Raw genomic sequence first — 14,768 nt, 5'->3', positions numbered from 1 at the left:
AAAAGAGGGGTTCCAACCCCCGAAACACTCCCCCTGGATCCGCCAATGAGCAAAATTTATTTCATTTTGATAAAAGATTGACATAAAATGAAACCAATTTATTTAATGATCTTTTAGATGGATCATGGTTAAGTATGATTAATCATCAGATTGCAATCATAATTTTATGGTTGAATTTTACACTTTTAATCTTTTCTTTCCAGAGTTCAGCAAACTAAAACAATAACAAGAATGATTCTATTGGTGTAATTGTTAATCGTATCTTATTATATCATTTCTTTTATATATTTCTGGAAATATTTTGCATCAATAAGCACAATAAAAATGCTATGAAGCAGATTTCATGCCAACATTGGGTCTCCAAGTGCTCCTTCTCCACCCTTCCCCAACCCCATATAATTCTCTCTCAAGTCCAGATGTAAAAAAATAGCTTCAGCGTTATGATGTCATAGGAATGTGTAACAAACAAAAAAATAGCCTTGCAAGCAACTTTGACGTCATAATTATTTGGACTAGTCTACATTAGTAGGTATAAAATTATCCACCAATTTATGGTTATTCCTGACCGGTTAATCATAGTCAGTGCTAGTCCAAATAATTATGACATCTTGAAAGGCAATTATATTTTTTTTCTTTGACGCCTTACATTGACCTCATAAAGCCTAACTCATATTTTCAGTGGACTTTTACTGCTTTATTAAAATGTTTAGCCGATTTATCCCAAAAATGCTTAATTTTCGGAGTATAAAATTATATTTTTGAACCAAACTCAGTAAAATCTGACGGACCTGAATTTCTATATATCAGATAAAAGTTTTTAAAAAAGCAGTCGACAAGTTCCCAGCTAGGATGGAATTGTAACTTATTCTATTATTACTGTAGGGATTAATTGAGAATATTTTGCACGAACAATGAAAATTTTATGGCTAATTTGGGTCTCAAAGTCCAACCGAAAAATGGTGGCTTCAGCATTATAACGTCGAAGGAAGGCGTCAAAGCAAAAATGTAAAATAGCCTTCCAAGACGTCATAATTATTTGGACTAAGCCAGTGCATCACTATTAATTTACTTGTGGAAGAAGAAACACAAGTTCACTTATAGCCTGTCAAGGTCGTCAAAAACTTCCATTTGTTGTTAACACTTAAAACACCATCTTAGATACTACACTAAAAATACACTTTTAATACACACGTAACACAGGCAAATGAAGCATGCACACAAAGTTAAAAATAATGTTTATGATGTTAATACAGTATGGTCTTTGGTATTCAAGAAGACGGAAATTAATTGCCATTATTAAATTTGCTGCTACAAACATATTATTTTAGACTAGCATAACTCATGAAGAAAATTTATTGAAAAACGTGAGGAAATATATCCTGTTCAAACGAAAAATAAATCAAAATGGCGGAAGCATTTGTTTTGTCCGCTAAATGACCAAGATCGTTTTAGAATTGAAAGATGCATAATTGTCTTGTAGGTAAAGTTAATTGTTTCATGTTTAAGTAAAAAACTGCATTGATTTAAAGTGAGAACCTGTTCAAATCCTTCTTCTAAATTGTCATAAAGATCGATGTCCACGCCATCCGCCATTTTTTTCTTGAATAATAAGGTAAATGTTAAATCGGTGTCGGAATGACTACAATTTTACGTTTTTCTCCACCGTACAGTTTATCTGAGGTCAAATGTGAGGGTAGCAATGCCCCTTTACCGTCAGGGTTCAAACGGTAATTTACGGTTAACGTTAGCGTCAAATTGGATAAAATATAACCATGATTCGTTAGAGGTCTAAAAAAAAAAGTTTTTCTTTTATTAGGCCATCAATACTCTTCATGCAGTCAAATTCGTACTTATTTTACCATTTCAGCTTTTTTTGATACGAGAGTCACTGATAAGACTTTTTCAGACAAAACTCACACCTGCAGATTTTTTACTAAGACTTTTTCAGACAAAACTCGCACCTGCAGATTTTTTACTAAGACTTTTTCAGACAAAACTCGCACCTGTAGATTTTTTACTAATGAAAACACTGTTCTATCAAAATTTATTGAACCACCTTTCTAAAATTTTGACAGAAACTTTTCGGGCTATCCAGAGCTGCATGGGAACAGTATATCTATATATCAATATATACGTTCCTGTCCAGAGCTAGAGAAAAATAATTATATTTTTTTTGCACTTAAACTTTCGTATTAAATTGATGAAGGACTTAAAAAAAACAAGAAAATACAGTATAAAGGTTAAAGTTTGGTACCGTGATATCAACAAGGATTTGTATAGTGACTATTCACATCCTTGATATCTAATACTACTACAATGTCAAACCTTCATTGCATTTGATGAAAGTTTGGCAGTTCATTTATTTTCACGTTCAAATATATTGATGATGTTCTTTCGATTAACAATCCAAATTTTTCTTATTGTGTTCCTATATCCCCCAGAGCTAGAAATTAAAGAAACGGCAGACTTCCTCCGCTTCATTTTTAGACTTCAATCTTGAATTTGACGGTCATCTCAGTACAATAATTTATTACAAACGAGACGATTTTTATTTTGAAATTATCAATTCCACCCCACTTAAGTAGCAAAATGACAACTTAAACTGCATATGGGATCAAAAAAATATCTCCAAACTTGTTTAAAGTATTCAAGAGCTTGCAGCTCCTACTCACACTTTGTAAAACGTCACCAATGTCTGAGCAGAAAGTTAATGAATCAAGAGCATGTCAAAGAACGTCTCGTCCTTTTTCTAGAAAAATCATCGGAAGGTACCAAGACCTTGTTGATAAAATAATCTATATCAACTTCACAAATAATACACGATATTTTTGAAGTAAATATTATGGATACTGACGTTATTCATTATCTTCACGTACGTGTTATTCTTTTCAGTAGTTGTCTTTATGAATATTACTGTTACTGTTTAGTTTGTTTTTGATTATATTCATTTGCCTTGACTCTGTACAGTCCGTCATGATTCTGTTCTGGTTCTATATTTTTCTTGTATTTTTTTCTGGTGTGCTTTGTCTGAATGCCTTTTTGTGTTTCTTCTGTCATGCACACAAGTGAGAGGTTAAGCTAGCTATACAACCAGGTTTAATCCACCACTTAGTCCCGGTTCCACTTCAGCTTTTGTCTAGTTTGGGACCCTCGGGACTGCTTTTTCCAAATACTGGATCTGCCTCTGTTGGTGACTATATATGTCAGAGGCAGAGGTGGATTTAGGGGGGGGGGGGGCAGGGGGCCCGGCCCCCCTTTTTGGGGAAAAAAATGGTTGCTTATATAGGGAATCACTGAAGCGTGACTAAAGCGGGCAGTCAGTGAGCCCACTTATGAAAATTTCTGGATCCGCCAGTGAGAGCTAGGGTACTGCATCCTTCTTTTTTAACACATGTTGTATTAATTTTGATTGCCAATGAGGCAACTATCTAACAAATACCATTGGCCGTGGATGTGTAAACAACTATAGGTCACCGTATGGCATGCATTCAACAATGAGCAAAACTTACACTTTATAGTAAACTGTACAAGGCACAGCATGACAAGGGATGTTTCTTATGATTAACAATAAACGTTACATGTCTACGATTTCTGAATATTTGAAATCACTATAAAGTTTGTTGCTTTGACTTAAGCTTGTCGTTAATTTCTTATTTCCTTTGTGAAGTTTGTCAGTTGATCTTAGTTCAATAGCCAGTACCACCCCCCTCAACTCATTTTGTAGAACATATAATCAACGAATGTATGTGGGTTTTTTTTCTTCGTTTCTCGAGAGGCTGTTTATCCAGCTTGTAATTCATATTTGTTATCTGTTGGTGACTATATATGTCAGAGGCAGAGGTGGATTTAGGGGGCAGGGGGCCCGCCCCCCCCCCTTTTTGGGGAAAAATGGTTGCTTATATAGGGAATCACTGAAGCGTGACTAAAGCGGGCAGTCAGTGGGGCCCACTTATGAAAATTTCTGGATCCGCCAGTGAGAGCTAGGGTACTGCATCCTTCTTTTTTAACACATGTTGTATTAATTTTGATTGCCAATGAGGCAACTATCTAACAAATATCATTGGCCGTGGATGTGTAAACAACTATAGGTCACCGTATGGCATGCATTCAACAATGAGCAAAACTTACACTTTATAGTAAACTGTACAAGGCACAGCATGACAAGGGATGTTTCTTATGATTAACAATAAACGTTACATGTCTACGATTTCTGAATATTTGAAATCACTATAAAGTTTGTTGCTTTGACTTAAGCTTGTCGTTAATTTCTTATTTCCTTTGTGAAGTTTGTCAGTTGATCTTAGTTCAATAGCCAGTACCACCCCCCTCAACTAATTTTGTAGAACATATAATCAACGAATGTATGTAGGGTTTTTTTCTTCGTTTCTGGAGAGGCTGTTTATCCAGCTTGTAATTCATATTTGTTATTTGTTCCACATCCTGTTTCTCTGTGTAGGATGAAAAGTGCTCCTCTTTTTGTTTGCTTTCTTTCCTCTCTATTTCGTAATTGCGTCTACGAACATATGGACAGCACCATGCATGTTCCAATACCTAGTTTGTTTTGCTTTTTATTTTTCCGTATAGCTATTCCACATTCGGCCATCTGCTATATTCAGACATATAGATACGGGTTTTCGTTAGTTTACTCTTTAATTTATGGTTATTTTTAGTTGATAGAGTATTTAGTAGATTTCTGTTTAAATGAGAAAAAGAAGATGTAGTGTGATTGCCAATGCGAAAACTCTTTACAAAAGAAATTAAAATATATATATATAGGTTACCGTACGGCCTATATACTACAACACCGAGAAAATCCAATATCGCATATATATAGTAAAAAAAAGCCTGAAGACATGATTTCATATAATGTTGTGAGCACTGCATATAATGTTGTGAGCACTGCATATATAATGCTGATCATTAACATAAGGCAGTCATGGTGTTCCATATGTTAACACGTTAAACTTAGAAACGAAGACCTCATTATTACACCAAGAGTTGTGAGGTGTCTCATACATGTAAAGACGCAGCTTTAGGTGGTGGTGGTGGGGGGGGGGGGGGGGGGGGCTACCTAAGTCGGACCCGCTCCCGTCACGCTTCAGTCGATCCTGTATAACCAACCAAATGATTTTCTCAAAAGGGGGGCCTGGGCCTCCTGGCCTCTCCTTAAATCCGCCTCTGGGAGCGGGCCCCATCTTAAGCAGTCAGTTGGTCCTACAGTACTTATGAAAAATTCTGGGTCCGCCAGTTGTTCATGCATCGTTATGCATTTTAATGGAATTTGATGCGACTGCATGTCATACATATGGCGTATCATAAGGGTCAAAAGTATATTTTGTTGCAAATGCTATATCTTCAATTGCAAATGCTATATTAAATACTGCAAATGCTATATAATTAGTGCAAATGCTATAATAAATACTGCAAATGCTGTAATTATTATAGCAAAAGGTAGTTTACCTTAATTCAGTGGCGGATCCAGAGGGGGGGTTCCGGGGGTCCGCACCCCCCCCCCCTTTATTTTGGCCGATCAATGCATTTGAATCGGGACATATGTTTGCACCCCCCCCTGCACCCCCCCCCCCCCCTTTGCCCTGGGCTAGCACCCCCCCCCCCTTTCGAAAATTCCTGCATCCGCCACTGTTAATTTGTAGCAAATGCTGTATGCCTACGTATCAAAAGGCTCAAAAGTATATAATGGTGCATTTGCCATCACAAATGTAGCATTTGGACTAATAAGTATAGCATTTGCACCAATAGTTTTAGCATTTGCCATCATAAATGTAGCATTTGGACTTATAAGTATAGCATTTGCACTAATAGTTATAGCATTTGCACTAATTAAAATACCATTTGCACTAATTCAGTTACCATTTCAAGTTATAAATAAAGCGTTTGCAATAGTTTAAATTATTTAAATTTTCAAGAATTATGGAAACGCCTTGTTATTTCTTTTTACTTGAGTCTCCACCCATTTCTAAAATTATTTCAACCACTTTTAACTACATGCTAGACATGGCAGAATAAGAACTCTTCTGACATTATTCCTGTAAACTTGGTAAACTTCTACAACATGTGCAGCGTTTTTCGTTAACTGTTTTCAAAATGGCGTATAACAATAATTTGCACGGATTTCTGAGCGTATTTCAAAACATTGTAAATGACAAAGAACGTGCTTTAAAAATGACGATGGTTCCTTTAATTTTATGGATGTTGCATTGAACCGGCTGAATGCATTGAAAATAAAATTTTCAAAACATCTGTTCGAGCAAGTAAAATACATACAAACTACTCATTGAAGTATAATTACTACGAAAATGAGTTATAACAGCTAGAATTTTTAAATTAAAAGGTCTATAGTAGGGGATTTTTTAAAATTTAACGTCCATAGTAGGGGGTTCAATGTAAAATACGGGGGTCGCCCCGATATGTTCCGATACCCCATTAGTCCGACACTCCAATAGTCCGACAAAGTTTAATAACTGCAGTAATTGAAAATCTACTTCATGAGGGTGTGGATGGGGTTTACAGAACAGAGAACATATGGGCGAATATATACAGAATAGAGAAAAAAGGACCAAGAAATAAAGAAAAGCGTATAATAAGATGCTAAAATATAAATACATACAAATTAAAGTATACAGAAATGTATGCCCCCCCTCAAATCCAGACCCTCCTTCGTAGAATCGTTGTTGACGTGGTATTTGAACTACTCTTTTTTTGTAAGTATATCACAGAACAGATAATACCATACCACCTATCTGGTATTACTATTAAAGAAATACCATGACTCGAGAACCTTGCAAGTTTTGGTAAACATATACAAAATGTGATCTATATGGGAACACGTTGTACTAAGAAGGACATGTCATCAGATGTGGAGATGTCTCTCATCATAAAGAATAATGTTCACATGATTAGGTCTCGGATACAGTCAAAACTGTAAAAACTTAAAGTGTCATTTTACCATAAAGTGGGACTATTGTATCGAAACATTATTATTTACATTCATCAGCTATTCTGTACACGAAACAAAGATCAAAAACTTTTAAAACAAACAGAGAGTTATCGAATTGTTAATTGATAATACACTAAAAAATTGGCGAGTTTAAGTTTAAACTGTGACATCGATAGTAAAATTGTTCAATCGGTGACAATTTTTCTATACAAACAAATGTGGACACAGATCAGTGTCAATAGTACGTTTTGATGTTTTACAGTGTTTTCTGACAAAAAGAGTAAACAGTTATAGCTCAATGGACGGCCTTCAACACGGAGCCTTGGCTCACACCGAACAGCAAGCTATAAAGGGCCCCACAAATTACTAGTGTAAAACCAAAAACAAAAACCAGAAACGAGAAACACTTCTGAACCACATAAAGAGACGACAACCATTGATTCACAGAGTATATTTAGTTTGACAAAATGTTCGCTACTCCGCGTCTCAATTATTCCAAATCATACTTTAAACGTTGTTTGGGTAAATATATCCCACTATTTTCACTAAAGCATATCTACCAACCAACCTTGATAAATTGCATTATCTGTTCTTAGTCATTCGATGGACAAGGTCGAGTGATTTTAATATATATTTACAATGCAAGTGGGTATAGAAATATGATCACTTCGGTCTTTTTCCGAATGGTAGTAAACCCTTGCCAAAGTTGGACGTCCGTTTGGTTGTGCGGGATGCAACAAATGTCATGCAGAGTGGTGACGTGGTATCCCATGCATTGTGTATATCTCTCACTGCAGGTTAAGAACCATTGCAACAACTCCTTGAGGGGCTGTCGGTGGCTTTTGTCTGAGCCCGTTGCAAGCCAATTTCCTGTCCATATTCAATATTCTGAGTGTCCAGTCGCAATCCAAGTTTTTATTGACCTTTTTTCATCGCGGATAGCATCTGTTACAGGACCTACCTATTCTATTTATTATTACATTGTTTTCAACCAGAGCATGCATGTAATATTTGCCACTGGACATAAAGCAAAATTTTGATATCTTAAATACTTTATGAATATTTTATTATTATTTCAAGGGATTAGCTCTTAACTAATGGGGTTATTCTCTTAATAGAAATAAAGATTATTTATATAAAATATTGTTCAATTATTCAATGTCGGACTACTGGGGTGTCGCACTAATGGAGCGTTGGACTATGTCGGACCAATGGTGTATCGGACTAATGGGGCGTCGGAATAACAGGGCTGCCCCATCATTCCGACAGCCCATTACTACAACAGACCATTATTCAGAAATCCCTTTATTCCGACAGCTCATTATTCCGACAATGCATCTTTCATAACATCTTTGCTTGCCAAGGGGTACGATCCATTCCCCTCTCTCTGCTAGCCAAGGGGTACGATCCATTCCCCTCTCTCTGGAGGGTACGATCCATTCCCCTCTCTCTGGAGGGTACGATCCATTCCCCTCTCTCTGGAGAGGAGGGGAGTGGATCGTAACCCTTGGCTAGCGAAGATGGTTTCATAAGTGTATGGATAAATTTTTCTCTTAAAAGACCAACTCCGTTCTCTATAATATGTATGGTTGTCCGTTTAGATTCCGATTGTTCTTCTCATGCGGGGTATTTGTCTCAGCATATTGGAGTTGATACACATACTTATTGCAACTGCTCAGTTATCCTCGTTCTTCTTTCGTTGTTTGTGTGTCCACTGTCCTTCTGTGGTGTTCTAGTTCGCTGTTTTTTTTTTATCTTGATCTATTTTCTTTTTACTAGATCTTCGGTTTCCCCCTTTCGTTTCAACGGATGATTCACCACTATTTACTACACAAATAAAAATATAAGAGTTGGATAACCCTATGTACCCGCCTTCTTTGGTCGTAACACTTTCTACCCCTTGTACATGTATCACTCATCTGAGTTTTATCTAATTTTGTAGCGAAAATTAGCGACTAATGTAACTCAGCGAAAAATGAGAAAATCAGGAGACAAATTCAAACCCAGGTCCTTAAAAAATAAGATGACAAATAGGATGAAATATGTGCTCCAAAAAGATGAGCAATTCCAGATTCTATCAATTTATTAAGACACCCAACCGTGCGATTTGATGAATATCGTGGTGACCAATCAGACATAGATGATGACACTCAATATAGGGGTACCGATTTTATATCGCGAGCTTATTTTAAAATCCCGAAAAACATGCTACTTTTATACTGGTTGGGGGAGGGGCAAGCATTATGAATTATAATAAAACAAGTTACGAAAAACAAATATGACAGCCATGAACCAACGACAACCACCTAACTACCAGATATACTGACTTGGGCAATTCCTGACTTGGGACAGGCACATTAAGAATGTGGCGGGGTTAAATATTTGAAGGCACCAACCCTCCCTAAACCTGGGACAATGGTGTAACAGCACAACAACCTGAAAAACAAACTATAACAAGAATGAGTCCATAGTACAAGGATGCCGAAATCGCACTATCACTTTTAACTTGATAAAAAAACTACCTTAACCAAAAACTTGAACCTGAAGCGGGACAGACGGACGGATGGACGGACAGAGGTAAAACAGTATACCCACACGGAGGGTATAGATTGGGTCAACATTAAGATATTACAATACTAGTATAATATAGTTATTATTATATCACCATAAGCCTCAGTCAGAGTCGGAGCCAAAACAAAATAGAAATAACAACTAACACATTGATATCAAATAACAGTATCAAGACCTGTTCTTTACATAAACCAAAAGAACAACCAATACAATCATCATTTTGTTTCCATTATAGTTAAGTTTTTTTTGTGTTAACATCAAAACAAATTTTGAAGATTTAACATGTTTATCTTAATTCTTTAAATTTTAACAATATAAACGGCCTTTTTATAAAATCAATGATATCAAAATAATTCTCTCCATGGAACCAATCTTTGAATGAAAAATAAGTGTGTATTTGTGTTAAAAGTTTGTGTGCTTTTTATCGATATGATGAGTTCAGTCCTTTTCGACCTATTTTTATGCCCCATTTGTGGGTATAATGGTTTTTTGGTCTGTGCGTCCGTTCGTACAGCAGCACAGAAGTACGGATGGATGAACGGACGCACAGACCAGGAAACATAATGTCCCTCTACTATTGTAGGTGGGGCATACTTTCTTTGTTCAGTGGACCGTGATATTGGGGTCAAAAATAAAGGAGACACATCTGACCCGAACAGCTCTTATAGACCCATTACGCTAGTTTCGCTGTACTTTTGTAGACTTTTCTAAGTTTTTGGCACTCTATCACGGTCCGAATTGTGGATCAAATTACGAACATCAGAAACCACAAGTAAAGTGTTTAAAATCACCCATAATTTGTATAGCGATGTCAAATCTTGAATCAAAGACGGTGACGAAATGTCATCATTTTTTAATTGCGATAATGGAGTTCGGCAAGGAGAAAACATTTCACCCTTTCTTTTTGCAGTGTACTTAAATGATCTTGAAGACTTCGTCTTAGAGGACGATGTTTCCCACTTGCAAAGCCTCGAGATCAAATGTCATAAGCATTTGTCTATGATCTATCAAAGCTCTGTTAGCGTTTGAAAAGTTTTGTCTACAATGGAAATTAAAAATAAATCAGTTGAAAACGAAGGTTGTTACCTTTTGTAAGAGGAAAACCGAATTATTTGCCATTATCATAAACTTTCTTCCATTTTGTACCATACAATGTTCAAATCGAACGAATCCGAATTGCATAAGTTTAAATGGATTGAACATATTTAATCCATATTTGACAACACTGGATTTAGCTTTATATGGAATATTCAATCAATTTTGTAAAGTTTTGACGGCCGTTGTTCTTATAACTTGAAAAAAATACATCATTTTAAACTGAAAACTACCCCCTTTTTGTAAAGTCGCATACGTGTAGTCGAAAAAACTCATTTAATGATCTAATACATTTCCACTTTGTAGATGAAAATTGAATAAGGAAGAAAATAGATTCAATTTGTCGATCGTTCTTCTGTAAAAAGGGTATTTATTCAAATTGGAATTAGATATTCAATTTTGTTTTTCCTTGAAAACGGCATGCGACCTTTGACCTTGATTTTTGAAATACTGCACCATATTTTCTATTGACGACCAAAATAATCTCAAAGTGTTTTTATTATCAGATGTAAATATGGTACGTGTGTGCGCCAAAACCGCGGTCATTTGATTTTAAAAAGGCGTAAAACTTTATATATTAATGGAATTGCGAAAATAAAGTACATTGGTCAATAATTATATATGTCGTGTACATTTTATTATTTTGTACAGGTAATTACTTGTACAAAATTTTCATACAAGTAATTACTCGTATGATGCCATCATACAGGTTATTACTTGTATAAATATAGTTGTACAAGTAATAACCTGTACAAATTTTGTGGAGAAAAAGATAATAACTTGTACAACTCACTATCTTTCGTATTTTTTGAAATTTATATTGTGTTTGTTTTTCTGTTCTTATTTTCAAGTGTTTATCAGTATTATTTTTGAAATGTTAGAAGTTTATAGATGAACGAAGGACGCAAAGTAGTAATATAAGCTAACGGGACACTTTGTGCAAATTTAGCTAAACAGCTAGATGCCACGTAAATACGGACTTCTGGTACAAAGTGACATTGTCGTTAAAAGCAAAAATAAATTGGTACCCTCCATTTTTTCTTCAAGCATATGTGACAGCGATATTTTCCGCTTTGTTTATTTCGTGGACATTCAAACTTTATCTGAAAGCAAGATACTATTGTTCTCAAAATTGTCAGCTTACATGTTAAGAAGTTAATCCATTTTAATCCTAGCATTGTCTATTTCTTGTTATCGTATATATGTTTTTAATTGTATTATTCGTTTATAGCATTACGTGACAAATTTCATTAGTACATGTAGTTATGATTAAGTAAGATTACGTAATTCATTTTATATTGTTTCTATGTAAATGGGCAGTTGGATACCAGCGGTCAAGCTGTACGGACGCCGTGCATTTACAGTGACATTCATTGTGTTTAGTATAGAACATTTATTGGAATTACCATTTGTTGTATCTTTCCGGAATATTTACTGTTGAACTTTTTTTGTAGTTAATGTTTTGCACTATTGAAGAAGTTATATATAAACGATCGTAAAGCTTAACTAAGTTTTGTTAACTTTATCCAGTGACTTTCCCCCCGAATTTTTAATATAACAGGAACGACGAAAACCCCTGTTATAAATTGGTGGAGGACCCGGGCAGTTTGCTTAGTTTCAAACTTATTAGACAAACTGTACACAAGATCATACCTACGCTCTACCACTGTACAATGGATTACAAATTGAAACAAAGATTAAATAGGTGGTGTCCACCTGATCTTCGGAAGGACTACAATATGAACAATCAGCCATGTTTCGTAGAAAACGGTAATTATCCAATGCGCTCGGATTTTCATCGTGTCACCAACTCAAATATTGATAAAACAGTGAGATGTTTCCGCTGTGGACAAACAGGACATTTTTATAAACAATGTGCAGAAATTAGAATAAAATCAAAGAAAAAGCTAAACAGAGATTTTGAAAGACTTTCCTTATTTATTCAACGTAAAACGTGTGAAAAATTTCCTTTCTTCAATTTGGACGATGCAGAATTTCGTAAAGCAACACGGGCAAATTCAATACGTATCCAGGTAAATTTACTCCAAACGAGTCAAACCCAAATTTTGAAAGAAAAAGTGAAACTGGAATCAGTTGTTGATTTGATAAAAGAACAATTGAAAGAAAATAGGAAATCGCTCAGACAGGAAATCGAGTTTCTTAAGCAAGAGAACAAGACATTTAAAACCAAACTTCAGAAATCCGTTTCTAACAACAAAAATTCGCAGGAAGAAGTTGATTTTTTGCACGATGAAAATAATGTATTATCTGTCATAGTTCGGGATCTTAAAGATCAATTAGCAGATTTGGAAGAAAAAGAAATTCTAAACAAGATGTCAATAGAAGGTTTGGCTGCTCGTTGCTTAAAATTAGAAACGGAAAATAACGCTTTAAGACATAAGTCTTGTGACTGCAAAATTTCAAATCCATCAATGTCAAGGCCGATACAAAACAAAGGACAAAATGTTAACAACGATCCATCCCGTGGAAGAAACCCATCCCGTGGAAGAAGAAGACAGTATTTTTATTAGACTCTGGGACAGAGTCTTATTTCAGTTGGAGGGAATTTGTGACAGCGATATTTTCCGCTTTGTTTATTTCGTGGACATTCAAACTTTATCTGAAAGCAAGATACTATTGTTCTCAAAATTGTCAGCTTACATGTTAAGAAGTTAATCCATTTTAATCCTAGCATTGTCTATTTCTTGTTATCGTATATATGTTTTTAATTGTATTATTCGTTTATAGCATTACGTGACAAATTTCATTAGTACATGTAGTTATGATTAAGTAAGATTACGTAATTCATTTTATATTGTTTCTATGTAAATGGGCAGTTGGATACCAGCGGTCAAGCTGTACGGACGCCGTGCATTTACAGTGACATTCATTGTGTTTAGTATAGAACATTTATTGGAATTACCATTTGTTGTATCTTTCCGGAATATTTACTGTTGAACTTTTTTTGTAGTTAATGTTTTGCACTATTGAAGAAGTTATATATAAACGATCGTAAAGCTTAACTAAGTTTTGTTAACTTTATCCAGTGACTTTCCCCCCGAATTTTTAATATAACAGGAACGACGAAAACCCCTGTTATACATACATCATGACGAAAAATTGCATACATAATATCATACATTGGAAATATAAGTCAAGCCTAATGAATTAAAAAAACCTATTTGTTTGCACAAGACAAGGAAGCATGGCATCTTGAATTACACAATAAGTTCATTTTTTTGCATTTACATTTGCCTGTTTTACAGCCGACCCGACAGCTAAAGTGAACATGACCTTGGCCACCACTTAAAGAAAGCAATTGTACTGCTTTTCTGACTTTAACCTCTGTGTTCTCTGGTATGTCCAATATTGTCAATTCCTTTCTCTGAATCTTTTCAATTTGATTTCGACTCATGAAACCGATCATGATTCCAACTTTTGTACCTATTTTATATCCATTTTCTGCACTATCAAGCACAACACCTTTGGTGTTTTTACAGTACATCGGCCTGTCAAAGTATATATGTTCCGCCTAGCAGAAGTTCCACTGGAAACTTTGTTATAAACAATGTCATAATACCTATTCCTGTTGGAACAAATATTCTATACCATTTATTCCGTTAGGAACATATACTGTAATATTTATTCCTGTGGAAATAATATTCCAGCATATTTCTTCCTTTTGGAACTTACATTATGAAGGAACTTCTATTCCGTGACAGGCCCACGGTCTACTTTTTGTACTGGTATTATGACATTTTTGAGACCCTGTATGAGCCAGTGACTTTGAATCTATTTCAATGTTGACTTTACTGCTTAATTAAGTTACTTTGATATGTACTACTTGTAATTACCGATCAGTGATATTGTGTATGGAGTTGCAATACAATCAAACATCTCAGATAATTTCAAGCCACTGGTCTACCATGCACTAATTTAAGCTCTGGCCAAAGGAGTTTAAGTTCTGTAATTACATTAGCCGTGAATTCCCTTCCATTATCACTTTGCAATATATGTGGAGCTCCCAAAAGCAGAAAAATGTCAGTGAGTTGGTAAGCCACTTCAGCTGCTCTTTTTGTCTTTAAAGGGCGCAGTACACTGAATTTGGTTAAGTGGTCCTGGTAGTGCATGATCCACCTGTATT

General features: G+C 35.4%; 1 protein-coding gene across 1 annotated transcript in view; it reads right to left on the bottom strand.

The window, feature by feature from the left end:
• The window catches only part of LOC139482160 (cleavage and polyadenylation specificity factor subunit 6-like), a gene marked incomplete in the record, with an annotated part of 26,388 nt that extends 24,780 nt beyond the window's left edge, over positions 1-1,608 (bottom strand). Inside the window, 1 exon segment of the mRNA XM_071265859.1 lies at positions 1,537-1,608. Within this exon segment, the coding sequence (XP_071121960.1) occupies positions 1,537-1,593 (57 nt within the window).
• Between the last annotated feature and the right edge of the window lie 13,160 nt (positions 1,609-14,768).

The sequence above is a fragment of the Mytilus edulis genome, chromosome 7 (assembly GCF_963676685.1).
Source record: "Mytilus edulis chromosome 7, xbMytEdul2.2, whole genome shotgun sequence".
NCBI classification, from domain to species: Eukaryota; Metazoa; Mollusca; class Bivalvia; order Mytilida; family Mytilidae; genus Mytilus; species Mytilus edulis.
Note: the sequence above shows the minus strand (reverse complement) of the source record. Positions and strands in the feature narration are given on the sequence as shown.